We start from the raw sequence: 23,441 nt of genomic DNA on the forward strand, positions 1-23,441 counted from the left end.
CGCCCTGACCTACTCTACCATAGAAAATAAGAGCACTCAATGGTCAGGACGTGACACCAAGTGTGTTCCGTCTATCATTGAAGAACCAGATAAAACATTTTAGCAGACATGTCATATGAGGGTGGTGGACATTCCATAGAATGGGAGTCATAGTATGAATGCATAGTTATTATTATATCCATTACATAGATAGAGCGTGTGCACTTTATTACACTTTCATTAGACAGTTATTACACTTGTCAGTTTTTTTTATCCGTAGAAACTGACTGTACACTGAGTGTATACTTTTTCAGTGTGTCTATGTAATCCCTGTGGGAATTGAACCCACAACCTTGATGTTGACAGCACCACACTCTACTCTTACCAACTGAGCCACGATGACAGGACCACCTCATTAGTTAAGCAGGGAAAAGATCAGTGGTTGTTTTAAAGCTCCACCATGTGAGCACCATTAGACTCTGCAGGTTGAGCTATTCCCCATCTCCTCTCCCAGCCTCCCATTAAACTCAGTAGGCCAGGCTATTCCCCATCTCCTCTCCCAGCCTCCCATTAAACTCAGTAGGCCAGGCTATTCCCCATCTCCTCTCCCAGACTCCCATTAAACTCAGTAGGCCAGGCTATTCCCCATCTCCTCTCCCAGCCTCCCATTAGACTCAGTAGGCCAGGCTATTCCCCATCTCCTCTCCCAGCCTCCCATTAGACTCAGTAGGCCAGGCTATTCCCCATCTCCTCTCCCAGCCTCCCATTAAACTCAGTTGGCCAGGCTATTCCCCATCTCCTCTCCCAGCCTCCCATTAGACTCAGTAGGCCAGGCTATTCCCCATCTCCTCTCCCAGCCTCCCATTAGACTCAGTAGGCCAGGCTATTCCCCATCTCCTCTCCCAGCCTCCCATTAAACTCAGTAGGCCAGGCTATTCCCCATCTCCTCTCCCAGCCTCCCAGATGTTTGGCTGCTGTAGTGTTCTAGAGTGGTGTCGCTAGACGTCCTCCCCCAGACAGCCCCAGTTCAGTTTCCGCCCACCGACCAGCTGGCTGGTAAAAGAAAAGACCACAGAGGAAGTATTCATACATTTGTTTGCCTGGCATTTCCTGGTTTTAAAGTGATGGATCCCTCCGTTCTTTCCTATTGGCTACACCTCCTCCAGTGTGTTATTGTTACCTGTCCAACTTGAGTTTGTTTTCCCTCACAACAAGTTATGTATGAGAAGATGCTTAGGATTCTTTATGATAGGGGTTACATTTAGCTGTGTGTGTGTGTGTGTGTGTGTGTGTGTGTGTGTGTGTGTGTGTGTGTGTGTGTGTGTGTGTGTGTGTGTGTGTAGGTTAAATTTGGCTGCAAAACAGTTGTTCTCACTTCTTGTGCATATTAAGTTGTGTACCATTTTGTCTGGGATCTGGAAATACATATCTCTCACTGCCAAAATGCAGATGTTTTTTTTTCTCATTTTTACCAGCATAATGATGGACCACTGTATTTTCTAAAGGAAAGGGTGTGGGTTCCTCAGAGAATGTTGGACATGAGTACAGACTCTAAAGCATCACATCCAACAAAATGTACTGTGTCACACATTTCAACTAAGTTTACTGTGTCACACATTTCAAAAGGAATCTACCACTGTTCATGTCATTACCAAACAAATGTCATCACCCATTTATAAATGTGAGAGTAATTGTTAACGTCTCTCCGTCATGGGATTGCATCATCAAACTACTGGAGAACTGAACTAGTTAATTATAGGAGGAGGATGAGGAGGAGAGAGGAGAGGAGGAGGAGAGAGAAGAGGAGGAGGAGGAGGAGGAGGAGAGAGGAGAGGAGGAGGAGGAGGAGAGAGAGGAGGAGAGAGGAGAGGAGGAGAAGTGAGGAGAGAAGGAGGAGTGAGGAGAGAAGGAGGAGGAGAGAGGAGAGGGGAGAGGAGGAGGAGGAGGAGGAGGAGAGGAGAAGAGGGGAGGAGGAGAGAGGAGAGGAGGAGGAAAGAGGAGGAGGAGAGGAGGAGGAGGAGAGAGGAGAGGGGAGGAGGAGGAGGAGAGAGGAGGAGGAGAGAGGAGAGGGGAGGAGGAGGAGGAGAGAGGAGGAGAGAGGGGAGGAGAGGAGAAGGAGAGAGGAGGAGAGAGGAGGAGAGAGGAAAGGAGGAGGATGGAGAGAGAGGAGGAGGAGAGAAGAGAGGAGGAGGAGAGGGAGAGGAGTGGATGGGGGAGAATAGAGGAAGACAAGTGGAGAGAGGGGAGGAGGAGGAGAGGGGTGGATTGGGTGAGGAGAGGGGTGGATGGATGGGGGAGAGGAGAGGGGTGGAGAGGAGAGGAGAGAGGAAAGGAAGAGAGGGGAGGATTGGAGAGGAAAGGAGTGCTCTACAATCATGCAGAAATGACTGTGCCAGATGGCATGGCTCTGCAGTCTGGACTCATGAAATACTCTCAGAACCAGTATGGAAGACCCTGGGCTCTGCCATCTCTCTCTCTATGCTTTGAATCAAACTCTCAGGGGTCATACAGAGTTGAGATGAGACACATTGGAGAGAGAGCTGGTATTGTGTCCTTTACAGTTTAGAAGTCATTATGGACCTCTGCCTCTCCAGTGATTGGTTAAAAATTAGTTTACCTCACAGTAGCCCCACAATTGAATGTTTCCTTCTTATTTTTTTTTTCCTATTATTGTTCAAATTATTGAATAAAACCGTATGAATAGAGATGCTAGACTGAACAATCAGATATATAATTTGCTTGGAGAAAAACACACAGTCAAACGTTTTCCAATCATTTTGAAAGTAACATTGTTGAATGTTGAAATAATTATCTCAATTATTATGACCTATGTAATTTCCCATTTGATTCCCCCATACACTGTAGGCTAACTTCCTATTGATAATTATAAGCTCCTCTACAATTACAGCTTGAAAGAAGAGGAGATTACTCAAGGATGGACATGGAAGAGAAGGGAAATCATTTAAAAAATAACATTTTACATTTTAGTCATTTAGCAGATGCTCTTATCCAGAGTGACTTACAGTAGTGAATGCATACATTTCATTTCATGCATTTTTTTTGTACTGGCCCCCTGTGGGAATGGAACTCACAACCCTGGCGTTGCACACACCATGCTGGCGTTGTAAACACCATGCTCTACCAACTGAGCCACAGGAAAGACTATAACCTGTGTACTAATACGGAGGTCTGTGTACTAATACGGAGGTCTGTGTACTAATACGGAGGTCTGTGTACTAATACGGAGGTCTGTGTACTAATACGGAGGTCTGTGTACTAATACAGGGGCCTGTGTACTAATGTGAATACCTGTGTACTAATGTGAATACCTGTGTACTAATGTAGAGGCCTGTGTACTAATGTAGAGGCCTGTGTACTAATGTAGAGGCCTGTGTACTAATGTAGAGGCCTGTGTACTAATGTGAACAGTGGTTGGAAAAAAGTAAATATACCTTAATAGAAAATTATTAAGTAAAAGTCACCCAGTAGAATTTTACTTGATTAAAAGTCTAAAAGTATTTGGTTTAAAATATACTTAAGTATCAAAAGTAAAAGTATAAATAATTTCAAATTCCTTATATTAAGCAAACCAGATGGCATCATTTACTTCTATTTTTTTTTTCAATTTGCGGGTAGCCAGGGGGACACTCCAACACTCAGACATCATTTACAAACAAAGTATTTGTGTCGAGTGAGTGCACCAGATCAGAGGCAGTAGATCCCTACTGGGATGTTCTGTTATGTTCATGAATTGGACCATTTTCCTGTCCTGCTAAGCATTCAAAACGTAACGAGTACTTTTGGGTGTCAAGGAAAATGTATGGAGTAAAAAGTACAATATTTTCTTAAGGAATGTAGTGAAGTAAAAGTTGTCAAAAATAGAAATATTAAAGTAAAGTACAGATACCCAAAAAAACTACTTAAGTAGTACTTTAAAGTATTTTTACTTAAGTACTATAAACCACATTATGTGAAGACCTGTGTCATTTTCCAGGCAGGCCTGATCCGGACTGATAACGGGGAGTTTTTCATCGAGCCTTTAGAGAAGGGTCAGCAGGATGTGGAGGTGAAAGGTCGTGTCCATGTGGTCTACAGGAGATCTGCCATCAAAAGTGAACCAGTCCAAAGAAGGAAGGACCTCCACAATGAAGGTAAAGGAAGGGAACACCACCAGTGTAGTGGAAAGAGGAGGGGTGAGTGCACACAAGCGCACACACACACACACACACACACACACACACACACATCCACCCACACACACACACCCACACACACACACACACACACACACACCCAGACACACACACACACACACACACACACACACACACACACACACACACACACACACACACACACACACACACACACACACACACACACACACACACACACACACACACACACACACACACACACACAGCAGACAGACTGTTCACTGCACCAGCTGTGAGGAATGCTAGGCCCCTATGAAAGCAGTGGTGAAAAGTCTGTCTCTCTGCTCTGCAGTTAAAATGGACCTGACTGCTCCATGGATTCCCTCCTGTCCGTCAACAACAGCTTGAGCATCTGGCGGTAGGCTGTCCTACTGTTATAGGTGCCATAGATTCTCTCTCCAGTGTCTGTGACTGTAAAGTTGATGTACAGTCATACATTCTAAACAAATGAGGGTTCCTCAATTGTTCTTTGGGAATTCTCTCCTCAGGGACCCCAGCTGTTCCAGAGGAAGCTCATTTGATTCAACTTGTCAATAATAACACCTACGGTATTTTAACAATATAACATGTCTGACCAGAATAAAACCCTGTGTGGTTTTCAATAGGATATACAAAGAACATTTAAGATTAAAGAAGGTTCTTTATAGAACCATTCTCCATAAAGGTTCTATAAAGAACCATAAGAAAAGGGTTCTACATAGCACCAGACAGGGTTGTAGCCATAGCACCAGACAGGGTTGTAACCATAGCACCAGACAGGGTTGTAGCCATAGCACCAGACAGGGTTTTAACCATAGCGCCAGACAGGGCTGTAACCATAGCACCAGACAGGGTTGTAACCATAGCACCAGACAGGGTTGTAACCATAGCACCAGACAGGGTTGTAGCCATAGCACCAGACAGGGTTGTAACCATAGCACCAGACAGGGTTGTAACCATAGCACCAGACAGGGTTGTAACCATAGCACCAGACAGGGTTGTAACCATAGCACCAGACAGGGTTGTAGCCATAGCACCAGACAGGGTTGTAGCCATAGCACCAGACAGGGTTGTAACCATAGCACCAGACAGGGTTGTAACCATAGCACCAGACAGGGTTGTAACCATAGCACCAGACAGGGTTGTAGCCATAGCACCAGACAGGGTTGTAACCATAGCACCAGACAGGGTTGTAGCCATAGCACCAGACAGGGTTGTAGCCATAGCACCAGACAGGGTTGTAGCCATAGCACCAGACAGGGTTGTAGCCATCGCACCAGACAGGGTTGTAACCATAGCACCAGACAGGGTTGTAGCCATAGCACCAGACAGGGTTGTAATCATAGCACCAGACAGGGTTGTAGCCATAGCACCAGACAGGGTCGTAACCATAGCACCAGACAGGGTTGTAGCCATAGCACCAGACAGGGTCGTAACCATAGCACCAGACAGGGTTGTAGCCATAGCACCAGACAGGGTCGTAGCCATAGCACCAGACAGGGTTGTAACCATAGCACCAGACAGGGTTGTAGCCAAAGCACCAGACAGGGTTGTAGCCAAAGCACCAGACAGGGTTGTAGCCATAGCGCCAGACAGGGTTGTAACCATAGCGCCAGACAGGGCTGTAACCATAGCACCAGACAGGGTTGTAGCCAAAGCACCAGACAGGGTTGTAGCCAAAGCACCAGACAGGGTTGTAGCCATAGCGCCAGACAGGGTTGTAACCATAGCGCCAGACAGGGCTGTAACCATAGCGCCAGACAGGGCTGTAACCATAGCACCAGACAGGGTTGTAGCCAAAGCACCAGACAGGGTTGTAGCCATAGCACCAGACAGGGTTGTAACCATAGCACCAGACAGGGTTTTAACCATAGCGCCAGACAGGGCTGTAACCATAGCTCCAGACAGGGCTATAACCATAGCACCAGACAGGGTTCTAACCATAGCACCAGACAGGGTTGTAACTGACAGATGGCAATGTCAATAGGTAGCAAAGTATGTTGTAATTAGCTAGCAATGCTAACATTAGCTAGTTAAAATCTGGAGGTCTCCCCTCAAGCTTAGCTAGCTAGCTAACATTATACTGCATCTAAAGTCAATCTGGCTACATCAAAAGGTTTTCCTACTAATTATTTGCCTTTAGAAATGTAATTTGTGTTTTCAAGCCTCAGTAATGCACTTCAGATCAAACCGTCATCAGCGTCCAATGAGGATGCATTGAGTAGAATGCTCTGTTGAGCATCAGTCCTAAAAACGAACCTTCAAAATAATATTGTGACGCAACGTGCAACCCATGAATATAGAACCTGAGGAAAGGGTTCTTCATATCACCATACAGGTTCCATTTAGAACCTCATGAGCATGGTTCTTTATAGAACCTTAAAAAAGGGTTCTATAGAGCACCAAAAAGGATCTGCTATGGTTACAAGCCAAAGAACTCCTATCTGATACTAGAACGGAAGTTACAAATGTAACTATGGTCGTATGAATACCATTCAGACCATCAGTACGGTGTAAAGTATGGATTATATCCCGTGCGCTCCCCGCAGGTCCAGTAATAATAACAACAAGTCACGCTGGTGACGAGACAGCGTGGGAGAACGTGCCCCCGCGGTTCATATAAAACTGCACATCAGACCATGCACTGTCTCAGAGAATCTTCTCGCCAAAAGATTCAGAGTGACGGGAAAGCACTGACGGTCTTCCAGGTATTCGTAGAACCATAGTTACATTCTTAACTTCCGTTCTACTTCATACTTTTCATACCGTCAGTTCGGTTGAAAGTATGGCTGACTCATACCAACAAGGTCACGAGGAATAGCACTATTAACTTCTGACTAATGCTCCAGTGCCACTGGTAGAACAGCAGAGCCCACGGTGTGGCAGGATGCCACTGGTAGAACAGCAGAGCCCACGGTGTGGCAGGATGCCACTGGTAGAACAGCAGAGCCCACGGTGTGGTAGGATGCCACTGGAAGAACAGCAGAGCCCACTGTGTGGCAGGATGCCACTGGAAGAACAGCAGAGCCCACGGTGTGGCAGGATGCCACTGGTAGAACAGCAGAGCCCACAGTGTGGTAGGATGCCACTGGTAGAACAGCAGAGCCCACTGTGTGGCAGGATGCCACTGGTAGAACAGCAGAGCCCACGGTGTGGCAGGATACCACTGGTAGAACAGCAGAGCCCACGGTGTGGCAGGATGCCACTGGAAGAACAGCAGAGCCTACGGTGTGGTAGGATGCCACTGGTAGAACAGCAGAGCCCACGGTGTGGCAGGATGCCACTGGAAGAACAGCAGAGCCCACGGTGTGGCAGGATACCACTGGTAGAACAGCAGAGCCCACGGTGTGGTAGGACGCCACTGGAAGAACAGCAGAGCCCACGGTGTGGCAGGATGCCACTGGAAGAACAGCAGAGCCCACGGTGTGGCAGGATGCCACTGGAAGAACAGCAGAGCCCACGGTGTGGCAGGATGCCACTGGAAGAACAGCAGAGCCCACGGTGTGGCAGGATGCCACTGGAAGAACAGCAGAGCCCACTGTGTGGTAGGATGCCACTGGTAGAACAGCAGAGCCCACGGTGTGGCAGGATGCCACTGGAAGAACAGCAGAGCCCACGGTGTGGCAGGATGCCACTGGAAGAACAGCAGAGCCCACTGTGTGGTAGGATGCCACTGGAAGAACAGCAGAGCATTATCTGGGTTCTATATAATCTGGGTTCTATGTCATCATTATCTGGGTTCTATGTCATCATTATCTGTGTTCTATGTCATCATTATCTGGATTCTATGTCATCATTATCAGAGTTCTGTAATTCAGTTTTTTAATGACATATTGAGGGCCTTCAGAATCTGAGTCCTGATGTCATATTTCCAGCAGTTAAGCAATGATGTGGTTCTGAAAGTACTGGAATGTAGGCAGCTGGCTGGGTGATTTACAATCATACATCCTATTTGTCAAGTTTAGCCACTTCCATGTTTGTCACATTGTTACTGACAGCATGCAACATGTGGCCTACTTCCCTTCTCTCAGTTTGTCCTGATATTATCTCAATCATGTCAAATGGACACCTGCTGTCTCCAACCTCCCATGTGGATGATTGGACCTTAGACACATAGAGAGCCCTTGTATTTCTATAGAGTAGAGTAGTGGATGATTTTACCTTAGACACACAGAGAGCCCTTGTATTTCTATAGAGTAGAGTAGTGGATGATTTTACCTTAGACACACAGAGAGCCCTTGTATTTCTATAGAGTAGAGTAGTGGATGATTTTACCTTAGACACATAGAGAGCCCTTGTATTTCTATAGAGTAGAGTAGTGGATGATTTTACCTTAGACACATAGAGAGCCCTTGTATTTCTATAGAGTAGAGTAGTGGATGATTTTACCTTAGACACATAGAGAGCCCTTGTATTTCTATAGAGTAGAGTAGTGGATGATTTTACCTTAGACACATAGAGAGCCCTTGTTTTTCTATAGAGTAGTGGATGATTTTACCTTAGACACATAGAGAGCCCTTGTTTTTCTATAGAGTAGTGGATGATATTACCTTAGACACAGAGAGCCCTTGTTTTTCTATAGAGTAGTGGATGATTTTACCTTAGACACATAGAGAGCCCTTGTTTTTCTAGCCACTGAGACAAACCTTCCTTCTGTGGCAGCCTATTATTTGTCTGACAGATTCCAAGAATTCATTCTAACGACACAGTAGTATTTTCTCTTCTCTATGTTGTGCTGTTTCTCACCTAGGAACATTTATATGATTTACCTTCATCACCTTCCTGGAACTGTCTCCATAAGGAAGCAGGCTAGAGCAAGCGCTGAAAGTCCTTGATTTGGAACAGTATTGAGCCCAGGTCTGGTGGCTGGATGCCCATCTGGTCTAGTGTGTGGGTCTCAGACAGCGTAGTGAGGTGGCAGAGATTCCTTGCCGTCATGGTGGAATGTGATCATTTCCAGCTGCCCATAGCCAAATTCCATGTTTTATAACACCAGGCTGTTTTTACACGGTAATAAAAAAATGTATCCAGACACATTCCTGTTGCTGTCGACAACAATAATGTTCAATAAGGAAATTAAAAACATTATTATGTTTGCTATTTCACTTTACTGTTATTTCGGATGGTTTCCATTCTATCCATTGTTGACTTACAAGTAACTGTTGCATTTAGCCGAGTCATTTTCCAGGGACACATACAGCTTAAAAATAAAATAACTAAAATGCCAAATCATATCCTACTGAGAATGCACATTCACCTGTTTCTTTAAGTTGTATATTCCAGAAGATGATCTCTGACATACAGGACATCAACATTATATTCCAGATATGGGCTATACAGAGGTTTCTGTCATTATATATAGTGTACATAGTTCTAGGGGGTTGAACAGGAAGAGGATGTTGACGTGTCATGCTGTTGTTGATGTATGATTAGAGATGGTGTTCAGGTGATGGGATCAAGGGGTCGTTGTAATGTACAGGTCTCAGTTCAGCCTTGTACAGTCTCTCCTGTTCATGTCTGGACTGTCTGCATCATTGTACAGGTCTCAGTTCAGCCTTGTACAGTCTCTCCTGTTCATGTCTGGGCTGTCTGCATCATTGTACAGGTCTCAGTTCAGCCTTGTACAGTCTCTCCTGTTCATGTCTGGACTGTCTGCATCATTGAGACGACACGAGACGATTCCAAAGCTTGGTTGTGTCCCATATTTCTCCCCATTTCCTATTTAAGTGCACTACTTTTGACCAACGCTTGACCAACGCTTGAGCAGCAGTAGGTTATGTCCCCAATGGCACTGTTTTCCCTTTTTAATGTTATGAAGCACCTACAAGGAGTGTACTAAATAGGGAATTGGGTGCCATCGGAGAGGAGGCCATACTATCTCCTCACCCTCATGTAAACATGCTGCTGTATGCTAAATGTTGCTATGTTACTTGTTGTAATTCCTCATGTAAACATACTGCTGTATTTTAAATGTTACTTGTTGTAATTCCTCATGTAAACATGCTGCTGTATGCTAAATGTTGCTATGTTACTTGTTGTAATTCCTCATGTAAACATACTGCTGTATTTTAAATGTTACTTGTTGTAATTCCTCATGTCTCTTCTCTTCCACACAGTGACAGACTTTGGGATTGCTAACCTCCCTGGTGCTCTGGACCTCTTGGAGCACAAGGTGACAGAGTCTGAGCGCAAACGGCGGCATGCCAAGAAGGACGACTACAACATCGAGGTGCTGCTGGCTGTGGACGACTCTGTGGTGCGCTTCCATGGCAAGGAGCACGTACAGAACTATGTCCTCACACTCATCAACATAGTAAGTCCATTTTTACTCTTTATGCCACACATATAAATACTTTATGAATGCTATTGGCGGTTCAACGCTAGTGTAGGCCGAAAATACTTTTGGTATGTCAGGTTTTTCTGGCAATGCTCACATAGTAACTTCTATTGGCAGGAAGGATGTTTGATCTGCTTTTTATATTTGTATCACCAACAATTGTGGGGAAAATCATGATGAAAGTGGCCTTTGTAGGCCCTTTTTAAACCCTATGGCTGCGTTTACACAGGCAGCCCAATTCTGATATTTTTTTTTCTCAATTAATTGGTCTTTTGATCAGTCACATCAGATCTTTTCAACATCAGATCTTTTTCAGAGCTAAACTGATTGGTCAAAAGACCAAATAGTGAAGAACAGATCAGAATTGGGCTGTCGTGTAAACGCAGCCTTAGGTCTGTGAACCGTACATGACACAGACAACATCTTAGTGTTGTCATACTCCTTATATTGTTCTCTCAAATATGGAGTATGTTTAGATTTTGGAATACAATTTTTCACACTAATTTCATCAGCATTTAAAATACTTGTATTAATATCTCAAAAGTACCCTTTTTTTACATATTGGTTGTAACAATATATTCTTCAAACACATCACATTTCCAGAGTGGGCTCTCTGGTACTTTTAATGATATGACCCATTTTATACATATAAATTGATATTATAGGTCATTAACCAATCACAGCCCTCCTTTAGGATTGCACATTCAGCAAATCACCAACAGAGGGAGTTCCCTTTTGTATCCATTTTCCCATTCACTGTGTTGGCGGGGCTCATAAATCGTATCTTCAGAGTTAGCAGAGAGTCCACTCTGGAAATTGTATGTACTTGTAGAGTATATTGATCCAAACAATACTGTTGAGATATTCATATTTTAAATGTTGCATAAATGAATGTGAAAATAGTATTTCAGAATCAAGAGATACTCCGCATTTTAGAGCACACTATAAAGAATTTGTATGTGTCATGTATATTTCACAGATCATAGGGTATTACAGGAGGCATGTATAGGTTTAAAAAGGGTCTACTTTCATTATGATTAATACAATTTAAATACCAATTAGTGAAAAAATAGTTTGTGATACAAATGTAAAAAGCATGTTAAATATCCTTCCTCCCAATGAAGTATCTATGTGATAACTGGCAGAACAATCTGAGATATAAAATATATGGGGTCTACGCTGGCATGGAATCGCCCTATGTGAATGTTACACATCACATACCCACCACTCTACTTAAGTGTTACCTTAAAAGGTCCCGTACAGTTAAAAATCATGTTTTTAATGAAATTGGATTATATTAGGATGAAACGAGATGGAAGATGACCAAAGTATAACAAATGACTGTTGCTTCTAAAGTTTGATCATAAAGTCACACTTGGATTCAGGAGGCGGGATTATTAAGGTTTTTTTGTGACATCACAAAAAGGCTCTCATTTTAATACACCAATGGTAACGTCTTATTCTCTTACCTAATTTAAATAAGGTACGCCTTGTAACCAACATGGCAGAAGGCGTGTTTGCAGAGGGGTATAGTTTACATAGCTAGTTAGCTGGTCAACTGATGCCTAAAGTTGACTGCAGCGTGTCAACAAATATAATTAGAGGTTTCTCCTACTCATCTATTCTAAGGCAAATGTACTTATAGGTTTCAGCTTTCATCTGGTTCTGGTGTTCGCTAGAGAAGTTGCTGGCTAGCTAGGTCTTTAGCCAGCATTTAACAAAAGCAAGGGGAAGGGTTGCCAAAAACCCCCAACACAGTTGTCATGTCATAACGTCGAGAGACGTTTCAAACAGGAGATTCATACAGACTTCTTGACATCATTGATAATCATGAGTTTTGAACATTGTCTAAGAGGTAATATACACTGAATATTCCAAACATTAGGAACACCTTCCTAATACTGAGTTGGAAAAACCCACTAGTGTTGCAGTTCAAACCGGTGCTCCTGGCACCTACCACCATACCCCATTCAAAGGCACTTCAATCTTTTGTCTTGCCCATTCAACCTCTGAATGGCACACATACACAATCAATGTCTCAATTGTCTCAAGGCTTCAAAACAATTCTTTAACCTGTCTCTTCCCCTTCATCTACACTGATTTGAAGTAACAGCAATAAGGGATCATCACTTTCACCTGGTCATGGAAGTAGCATTTGGTCTATATTGATGCTTTATTCAATAACCAAACAGGATTGATACATAATTTGTGAAACCGTGAGAGAGTATGTATGACAGGATTGGATGTTGCATGCAATTTCATTGTTGTTTGAGTTGATTTGTGTATCAGAAAATTTGCTTGAGATAATGTGACTGCAACACTGCTCACTGTGTCCACGGGGCTTCGCATAGACGTTTTCAAAGAACCGTCATTCAAGGTGAACTCCCCGCCCACTCAGCCACATGCCAACTAGCTCCCTCCCCACTCAGCCTACTAGGTCCCCACCCACTCAGCCTACTAGGTCCCCGCCCACTCAGCCTGCTTGGTCCCCGCACACTCAGCCTGCTAGGTCCCCGCCCACTCAGCCAACTAGGTCCCCGCCCACTCAGCCTGCTAGGTCCCCGCCCACTCAGCCTACTAGGTCCCCGCCCGCTCATCCTACTAGGTCCCCGCCCACTCAGCCTGCTAGGTCCCCGCCCACTCAGCCTCCTAGGTCCCTTCCCACTCAGCCTGCTAGGTCCCTGCCCACTCAGCCTGCTAGGTCCCCGCCCACTCAGCCTACTAGGTCCCCGCCCACTCAGCCAATTAGCTCCCTGCCTACTCAATCTGTCCTTTCAGACTTCCTAACTTCAAATTTTGAAATGTTTTATTGGTGAAAAATATTGTTGGTGTTGTTTTTGTCACTCAAAAGGCAATTTTACATGGGAATCAGAATGAGTGTTCGGGACCTTTAAATCTTTCCTAACTGTTTGTCCCCAATGCACTGTTTTTCTGTGTGTGAGTGCTTTAACTTTCCTGTGAACAGCTTACTGTACTATTCACAATTCAGACCAGAGTTTGGGGGTCAATTCCATTTAAATTCACTTATGTAAACTGAAATTCCAAAAAGCTATTGGAATGTAATTGACCAAACCAGTTGACCTTTGCCTGCAGTACAAGATGACTGTTTGTGGAAATTGGAAAACTGTGCTCTCTCGTGGGAATGACTTTCCATGATAGAGTAGTAACAGCTTTGTTGCTGGCTCGCTGGCCAGACTGATTCTCCCCCCCCCCCCAATGTGTATAGATTCCCCTCAGGGCCTGGTTGTTACTGTACTTGTCCCCTCCTCTCACATAGTGGACGTTGACACATTATGTATCCCTCGCCTCTCTCTCTCTGAATGTTGATGGATTACTAATGAAAGAGAAAAACCTGTCAGTTTGTTCATTGCAGTCTCAGGCAGCTCCTACCACCTTAATCTGATTCCACAACCCTAATCCACCAAGTCAGATTTTCACAAGGTGCTGGTGTCACTCTGTAACAGTTACCATTTGGGTCCAGCAGGGTGGTCTGATTAGCTGCACTAGACCTGTCACTGTTGTATCTTAAACGGCGCTGCTTGTTAAAAGTTGTGCATTATATATGGAATTGGTTTCCATTTGGGCGGCATCCACTGTGAGTTGCCCGGGAGTGGAGAGGGGGGGGGGGCGGGATGGGGCTGGCTGGTGCTGGACTGCTGCTTTGCATGGCAGCCAATCAGAACACACATCCACCCGACTAGAGGATCTGCTGCTGTTCAGCCCTGCTGGTCTGCTCTGCCAGGCCAGGCTGACACTAACACAGCATATTAAACAACTTCAGGCTACAGTGAATGTCTGTTGAGGAGGCCTGCTGCTCTGTGGTCCATCTGTTGATGATTCCATAGCCTACTGTCTGTTGAGGAGGCCTGCTGCTCTATGGTTCACCATCTGTTGATGATTCCATAGCCTACTGTCTGTTGAGGAGGCCTGCTGCTCTGTGGTCCATCTGTTGATGATTCCATAGCCTAATGTCTGTTGAGGAGGCCTGCTGCTCTGTAGTCCATCTGTTGATGATTCCATAGCCTAATGTCTGTTGAGGAGGCCTGCTGCTCTATGGTCCGTCTGTTGATGATTCCATAGCCTAATGTCTATTGAGGAGGCCTGCTGCTCTGTGGTCCATCTGTTGATGATTCCATAGTCTACTGTCTGTTGAGGAGGCCTGCTGCTCTATGGTTCACCATCTGTTGATGATTCCATAGCCTACTGTCTGTTGAGGAGGCCTGCTGCTCTATGGTCCGTCTGTTGATGATTCCATAGCCTACTGTCTGTTGAGGAGGCCTGCTGCTCTGTGGTCCATCTGTTGATGATTCCATAGCCTACTGTCTGTTGAGGAGGCCTGCTGCTCTATGGTCCATCTGTTGATGATTCCATAGCCTACTGTCTGTTGAGGAGGCCTGCTGCTCTGTGGTCCATCTGTTTGATGATTCCATAGCCTACTGTCTGTTGAGGAGGCCTGCTGCTCTATGGTTCGTCTGTTGATGATTCCATAGCCTACTGTCTGTTGAGGAGGCCTGCTGCTCTGTGGTCCACCATCTCTTGATGATTCCATAGCCTAATGTTTGTTGAGGAGGCATGCTGCTCTGTGGTCCATCTATTGATGATTCCATAGCCTACTGTCTGTTGAGGAGGCCTGCTGCTCTATGGTCTGTCTGTTGATGATTCCATAGCCTAATGTCTATTGAGGAGGCCTGCTGCTCTGTGGTCCATCTGTTGATGATTCCATAGCCTACTGTCTGTTGAGGAGGCCTGCTGCTCTATGGTTCACCATCTGTTGATAATTCCATAGCCTACTGTCTGTTGAGGAGGCCTGCTGCTCTATGGTCCGTCTGTTGATGATTCCATAGCCTACGGTCTGTTGAGGAGGCCTGCTGCTCTATGGTCCATCTGTTGATGATTCCATTGCCTACTGTCTGTTGAGGAGGCCTGCTGCTCTATGGTCCATCTGTTGATGATTCCATAGCCTAATGCCTATTGAGGAGGCCTGCTGCTCTGTGGTCCATCTGTTGATGATTCCATAGCCTACTGTCTGTTGAGGAGGCCTGCTGCTCTATGGTTCACCATCTGTTGATGATTCCATAGCCTAATGTCTGTTTAGGAGGCCTGCTGCTCTATGGTCCATCTGTTGATGATTCCATAGCCTACTGTCTGTTGAGGAGGCCTGCTGCTCTATGGTCCATCTGTTGATGATTCCATAGCCTACTGTCTGTTGAGGAGGCCTGCTGCTCTATGGTTCACCATCTGTTGATGATTCCATAGCCTACTGTCTGTTGAGGAGGCCTGCTGCTCTATGGTCTGTCTGTTAATGATTCCATAGCCTACTGTCTGTTGAGGAGGCCTGCTGCTCTATGGTCCATCTGTTGATGATTCCATAGCCTACTGTCTGTTGAGGAGGCCTGCTGCTCTATGGCCCATCTGTTGATGATTCCATAGCCTACTGTCTGTTGAGGAGGCCTGCTGCTCTGTGGTCCATTTGTTGATGATTCCATAGCCTACTCTCTGTTGAGGAGGCCTGCTGCTCTATGGTTCACCATATGTTGATGATTCCATAGCCTAATGTCTGTTTAGGAGGCCTGCTGCTCTATGGTCCGTCTGTTGATGATTCCATAGCCTACTGTCTGTTGAGGAGGCCTGCTGCTCAATGGTCCATCTGTTGATGATTCCATAGCCTACTGTCTGTTGAGGAGGCCTTCTGCTCTGTGGTCCATCTGTTGATGATTCCATAGCCTACTGTCTGTTGAGGAGGCCTGCTGCTCTGTGGTCCATCTGTTGATGATTCCATAGCCTAATGTCTGTTGAGGAGGCCTGCTGCTCTATGGTCCGTCTGTTGATGATTCCATAGCCTAATGTCTGTTGAGGAGGCCTGCTGCTCTGTGGTCCATCTGTTGATGATTCCATAGCCTACTGTCTGTTGAGGAGGCCTGCTGCTATATGGTTCACCATCTGTTGATGATTCCATAGCCTACTGTCTGTTGAGGAGGCCTGCTGCTCTATGGTCCATCTGTTGATGATTCCATAGCCTACTGTCTGTTGAGGAGGCCTGCTGCTCTATGGTCCATCTGTTGATGATTCCATAGCCTACTGTCTGTTGAGGAGGCCTGCTGCTCTGTGGTCCATCTGTTGATGATTCCATATCCTAATGTCTGTTGAGGAGGCCTGCTGCTCTGTGGTCCATCTGTTGATGATTCCATATCCTAATGTCTGTTGAGGAGGCCTGCTGCTCTATGGTTCGTCTGTTGATGATTCCATAGCCTAAATCAAATCCAATCAAATGTATTTATATAGCCCTTCTTACATCAGCTGATATCTCAAAGTGCTGTACAGAAACCCAGCCTAAAACCCCAAACAGCAAGCAATGCAAGTGTAGAAGCACGGTGGCTAGGAAAAACTCCCTAGAAAGGCCAAAACCTAGGAAGAAACCTAGAGAGGAACCAGGCTATGAGAGGTGGCCAGTCCTCTTCTGACTGTGCCGGGTGGAGATTATAACAGAACATGGCCAAGATGTTCAAATGTTCATAAATGACCAGCATGGTCAAATAATAATAATCACAGTAGTTGTCGAGGGTGCAACAGGTCAGCACCTCAGGAGTAAATGTCAGTTGGCTTTTCATAGCCGATCATTGAGAGTATCTCTACCGCTCCTGCTGTCTCTAGAGAGTTGAAAACAGCAGGTCTGGGACAGGTAGCACATCCGGTGAACAGGTCAGAATTCCATAGCCGCAGGCAGAACAGTTGAAACTGGAGCAGCAGCACGGCCAGGTGGACTGGGGACAGCAAGGAGTCATCATGCCAGGTAGTCCTGGGGCATGGTCCTTGGGCTCAGGTCGTCCGAGAGAGAGAGAGAGAGAGAGAGAGAGAGAGAGGGAGAGAGAGAAAGAAAGAAAGATAGAATTAGAGAGAGCATACTTAAATTCACACAGGACACCGGATAAGACAGGAGAAATACTCCAGATATAACAGACTGACCCTAGCCCCCAGACACATAAACTACTGCAGCATAAATACTGGAGGCTGAGACAGGAGGGGTCAGGAGACACTGTGGCCCCATCCGATGATACCCCCGGACAGGGCCAAACAAGCAGGATATAACCCCACCCACTTTGCCAAAGCACAGCCCCCACACCACTAGAGGGATATCTTCTACCACCAACTTACCATCCTGAAACAAGGCCGAGTATAGCCCACAAAGATCTCCACCACGGCACAACCCAAGGGGGGGGCGCCAACCCAGACAGGAAGACCACGTCAGTGACTCAACCCACTCAAGTGACGCACCCCTCCTAGGGACGGCATGGAAGAACACCAGTAAGCCAGTGACTCAGCCCCTGTAATAGGGTGAGAGGCAGATAATCCCAGTGGAGAGAGTGGAACCGGCCAGGCAGAGACAGCAAGGGCGGTTCGTTGCTCCAGTGCCTTTCCGTTCACCTTCACACTCCTGGGCCAGACTACACTCAATCATCTCATGTCTCTCACATGGGTAGGCAGACCATTCCATAAAAATGGAGCTCTATAGGAGAAAGCCCTGCCTCCAGCTGTTTGCTTAGAAATTCTAGGGACAATTAGGAGGCCTGCTTCTTGTGACCGTAGCGTACGTGTAGGTATGTACGGCAGGACCAAATCGGGAAGATAGGTAGGAGCAAGCCCATGTAATGCTTTGTAGGTTAGCAGTAAAACATTTAAATCAGCCCTTGCTTTAACAGGAAGCCAGTGTAGAGAGGCTAGCACTGGAGTAATATGATCAAATGTTTTGGTTCTAGTCAAGATTCTAGCAGCCGTATTTAGCACTAACTGAAGTTTATTTAGTGCTTTATCCGGGTAGCCGGAAAGTAGAGCATTGCAGTAGTCTAACCTCGAAGTGACAAAAGAGAGATCAGGGTCCAGAGTAACGCCGGGGTCCTTCACAGTTTTATTTGAGACGACTGTACAACCATCAAGATTAATTGTCAGATTCAACAGAAGATCTCTTTGTTTCTTGGGAGAGAACAAGCATCTCTGTTTTGTCCGAGTTTATGTCTGAAACACAGGCTTCTACCGAGGGCAATTTTGGGGCTTCACCATGTTTCATCGAAATGTACAGCTGTGTGTCATCCGCATAGCAGTGAAAGTTAACATTATGTTTTTGAATGACATACCCAAGAGGAAAAATATATAGTGAAAACAATAGTGGTCCTAAAACAGAACCTTGAGGAACACCGAAATGTACAGTTGATTTGTCAGAGGACAAACCATCCACAGAGACAAATTGATATCTTTCCGACAGATAAGATCTAAACCAGTTTGGTACGCATCTGGTGGATAGATAGCCGTTTATTATGTTCAACATAGGAGGGCCAAGCACAGGATGCAGCTCTTTCAGTAGTTTAGTTGGAATAGGGTCCATTATGTAACTTGAAGGTTTAGAGGTCATGATTATTTTCATCATTGTGTCAAGAGATATAGTACTAATACACTTGAGTGTCTGCCTTGAGCCTAGGTCCTGGCAGAGTTGTGCAGACTCAGGACAACTGAGCTTTGGAGGAATACGCAGACTTAAAGAGGAGTCCGTAATTTATTTCTAATGATCATGATATTTTCCTCAAAGAAGTTCATGTATTTATCACTGCTGAAGTGAAAGTCATCCTCTCTTGGGGAATGCTGCTTTTTAGTTAGCTTTGCGACAGTATCAAAAATGACAAATGTTTGGTCTGAGGAGTTATCTGGCCATGGACCCAAAATATCTCTGTTTTGTTCCCCGAGCCACTTAGTTATCACTTTTGCCTTATGGCAAGGTGCTCCATCATGCTGGAAAAGGCATTTTTCGTCATCAAACTGTCCCTGGATGGTTGGGAGAAGTTGCACTCGGAGGATGTGTTGGTACTATTCTTTAGTCATGGCTCTGTTCTTAGCCAAAATTGTGAGCCCACTCCCTTGGCTGAGAATCAACCCCACACATGAATGGTCTCAGGATGCATTACTGTTGGCATGACACAGGAGTGATGGTAGCGCTCACCTTGTCTTCTCCGGACAAGCTTTTTTCCGGATGCCCCAAACAATCGGAAAGAGATTCATCAGAGACAATGACTTTACCCCAGTCCTCAGCAGTCCAATCCTTGTACTTTTTGCAGAATATGTCTGTCCCTGATGTTGTTCCTGGAGAGAAGTGGCTTCTTTGCTGCCCTTCTTGCCTCCAAAAGTCTACGCCTCACTGTGCGTGCAGATGCACTCACACCTGCCTGCTGCCCTTCCTGAGCAAGCTCTGTACTGGTGGTGCCCCAATCCCGCAGCTGAATCAACTTTAGGAGACAGTCCTGGCGCTTGCTGGACTTTCTTGGGTACCTTGAAGCCTTCTTCACAACAATTGAACCGCTCTCCTTGAAGTTCTTGATTATCCGATAAATGGTTGATTTAGGTACAATATTACTGGCAGCAATATCCTTGCCTGTGAAGCCCTTTTTGCGCAAAGCAATGATGACGGCACGTGTTCTCTTGTAGGTAACCATGGTTGACAAAGGAAGAACAATGACTCCAAGCACCACCCTCCTTTTGAAGCTTCGTCTGTTATTCGAACTCAATCAGCATGACAGAGTGATCTCCAGCCTTGTCCTCATCAACACTCACACCTGTGTTAACGAGAGAATCACTGACATGATGTCAGCTGGTCCTTTTGTGGCAGGGCTGAAATGCAGTTGAAATGTTTTTTGGGGGATTCAGTTCATTTGCATGGTAAAGAGGGACTTTTCAATTAATTGCAATTCATCTGATTACTCTTCATAACATTCTGGAGTATATGCAAATTGCCATGATACAAACGGAGGCAGCAGACTTTGTGAAAATGAATATTTGTGTCATTCTCAAAACCTTTGGCCACGACTGTACTATTCTATACCTGCTGTATCCTGTGCATGTGACAAATAAAAGTTTAAACTTGAAACTTTACATTCTAATAATGTTTACATTCTAACAACATTCACTCAGAGAGAGCAAGAGCAAGTGAGGAGAGAGATGGTTTGTTGCTCCCAGTCTCTTTAGACTGAGAGGTCTAAGTTTCTACAAACAAGGTAAATACTGTAGCTCTTCTGGTTAAGCCAGTGGCTTGCTGTGTCTGAAATAGCTCTACCCACCCAAATCCCACCAATCCTTCCCAGCCACCAGTACAGAATGTAGAGCTAGTACAATACCACTTGGAGAAAATCTCCCGGGCCAAGGAACTGATTAAAGCACATCCTGCCTGGACCAAGCCATGCTAGGAGCCTGCATAGCCTGCGAGGTGCCTGCTTGGAACAAGCCATGTTAGGAACCTGCAGAGCCTGCGAGGTGCCTGCCTGAAACAAACCATGCTAGGAGCCTGCAGAGCCTGTGAGGTGCCTGTCTAGACCAAGCCATGCTAGGAGCTTGCAGAGCCTGTGAGGTGTCTGCTTGGAACAAGCCATGCTAGGAGCCTGCAGAGCCTGCGAGGTGCCTGCCTGGACCAAGCCATGCTAGGAGCCTGCGAGGTGCCTGCCTGGACAAAGCCATGCTAGGAGCCTGCGAGGTGCCTGCCTGGACAAAGCCATGCTAGGAGCCTATGAGGTGCCTGCCTGAGCACAATGGCTGTGTTGTTAGAGAAAACCCACGAGGGGTTTTGTCCATGTTGATGTTATGTTGTACACAAGGCAGGCAGGTAGGATGAGATATACAGCACCAGTCAAACGTTTGCACACACCTACTCATTCAAGGGTTTTTCTTTATTTTTTACTATTTTCTACATTTTAGAATAATAGTGAAGACATCAAAACTATGAAATAACACATGGAATCATGTAGTAACCAAAAAAGTGTTAAACAAATCAAAGTAGCCACCCGTTGCCTTGATGACAGCTTTGCATACTCCTGGCATTCTCTCTACCAGCTTCACCTGGAATGCTTTTCCAACAGTCTTGAAGGAGTTCACACATATGCTGAGCACTTGCTGGCTGATTTTCCTTCACTCTGCGGCCCAACTCATCCCAAACGTCTCAATTGGGTTGAGGTTGGGTGTTTGTGGAGGCCAGGTCATCTGATGCAGCACTCCATCACTCTCCTTCTTGGTCAAATAGCCCTTACACAGCCTGGAGGTGTTGGGTCATTGAAAAACAAATGATAGTCCCACTAAGTGCAAACCAGATGGGATGGCGTATCGCTGCAGAATGCTGTGTGCCTTGAATTCTAAATAAATCACTGACAGTGTCACCTGCAAAGCACCCCGACACAATCACACCTCCTCCTCCATGCTTCACGGTGGGAACAACACATGCCGAGATCATCCGTTCACCTTATCTGCGTCTCACAAAGACACGTCGGTTGGAACCAAAAATCTCAAATTTGGACTTGTCATGTATTTTCATGTGTTTAACACTTTTTTGGTTACTACATGATTCCATATGTGTTATTTCATAGTTTTGATGTATTCACTATTATTCTACAATGTCATAAATAGTAAAAATAAAGAAAAAGCTTTTGAATGAGTAGGTGTTCTAAATCTTTTGACTGGCACTGTATATCCCTCCAGCTAGCTTACAGTTTAGAGTATGCTCCACTATGGCAGGAAATGGCTGTGGCTATTTCTGATGTTTGTCGTCATTGTTCAACAGCTGCTCAGTTTAACGTCCAATATCAACCCGACATTTATACAGGTCAGCATTCAACTCAGTATGGAGATCTGAATACATTACATCACACAAAGTCAAGGGGAATCTGGCGTCATCTGCCTTTACTTTACTTATACACGGTTTCATTAAATAGCTGAATTACTGTTCTGGAAGTGAATGAATAAGGCTATTTGGTTGATGTGTAGCCTAGTCTACGTTCCTTTGCTGTGTAAATGTTGGATTGTTGCCAAGTTCCAGTCTTGCGTCAGTTACACAGTCGTTTATATGTTTGTACTGTGGTTTTTTAAACATTGTGTGCTGTCCTGCCTATTGACATTTAGCTTATCATTTATCTAGTGTGTTAGACATCTCTTCCCTCTTAATTCAGCTATATGTGCACAGATAGAAGGATGATAGATGGGTGATGTGTCCTTGGGGAGAGGGTAAACGTCACGTCTTGTTTTGGAGAACTTGGCGCAGACTCCCCCCAGCTGGGTTTATTTACATTCATGACATAGTTACAGAGAGACCAGCAAAGCAAAAATGCTTCCTTATTTCGGTTCTGTAATTTGTAAGGAGCACCACCGTACTTAGAGTGACCTGAGAGGCGGCATGTGCAACGCCTGCCTTTATCACTGTGACTGCTGTGTTTATGACTTACTGGGATAATGACATCATAGACAGGCAGGCCATCCCAGGGCCTTCCTCGGCTGTGTTTAAAGCATCACTCGAAAACAAAGTGCATCAGCTCAGACCTCCAGTATTCTGGTAAACAGGAGAGAGACTGTCACTAACACAGATAAATCAATATGGCCGACCTTCGCTCTGCTGGGAGGAGACCATTTGACCTAACTCACCATGGTCTAGTGTTGTTGAAACATATCTGGTCTAGTGTTGTTGAGACATCTGGTCTAGTGTTGTTGAGACATATCCGGTCAAGTGTTGTTGAGACATCTGGTCTAGTGTTGTTGAGACATATCCGGTCTAGTGTTGTTGAAACATATCCGGTCTAGTGTTGTTGAGACATCTGGTCTAGTGTTGTTGAGACATATCCGGTCTAGTGTTGTTGAGACATATCCGGTCTAGTGTTGTTGAGACATATCCGGTCTAGTGTTGTTGAGACATATCTGGTCTAGTGTTGTTGAGACATATCCGGTCTAGTGTTGTTGAGACATATCCGGTCTAGTGTTGTTGAGACATATCCGGTCTAGTGTTGTTGAGACATCTGGTCTAGTGTTGTTGAGACATATCCGGTCTAGTGTTGTTGAGACATATCCGGTCTAGTGTTGTTGAAACATATCCGGTCTAGTGTTGTTGAGACATATCCGGTCTAGTGTTGTTGAGACAT

The 23,441-nt window shown here is 45.3% G+C and overlaps 1 protein-coding gene across 2 annotated transcripts in view; it reads left to right on the plus strand.

Moving 5' to 3' along the window:
* Positions 1-23,441, plus strand: part of LOC106613836 (A disintegrin and metalloproteinase with thrombospondin motifs 14) — a 464,750-nt gene that overhangs the window by 40,354 nt on the left and 400,955 nt on the right. For both annotated transcript variants that reach the window (XM_082978765.1, XM_082978764.1), the window contains exons 3-4: positions 3,974-4,130; positions 10,292-10,488. In XM_082978765.1, the coding sequence (XP_082834891.1) occupies positions 3,974-4,130; positions 10,292-10,488 (354 nt within the window). The remainder of the gene's footprint in view (positions 1-3,973; positions 4,131-10,291; positions 10,489-23,441) is intronic.

Source organism: Salmo salar, chromosome 01, assembly GCF_965601325.2.
Source record: "Salmo salar chromosome 01, fSalSal1, whole genome shotgun sequence".
Lineage (NCBI taxonomy): Eukaryota > Metazoa > Chordata > Actinopteri > Salmoniformes > Salmonidae > Salmo > Salmo salar.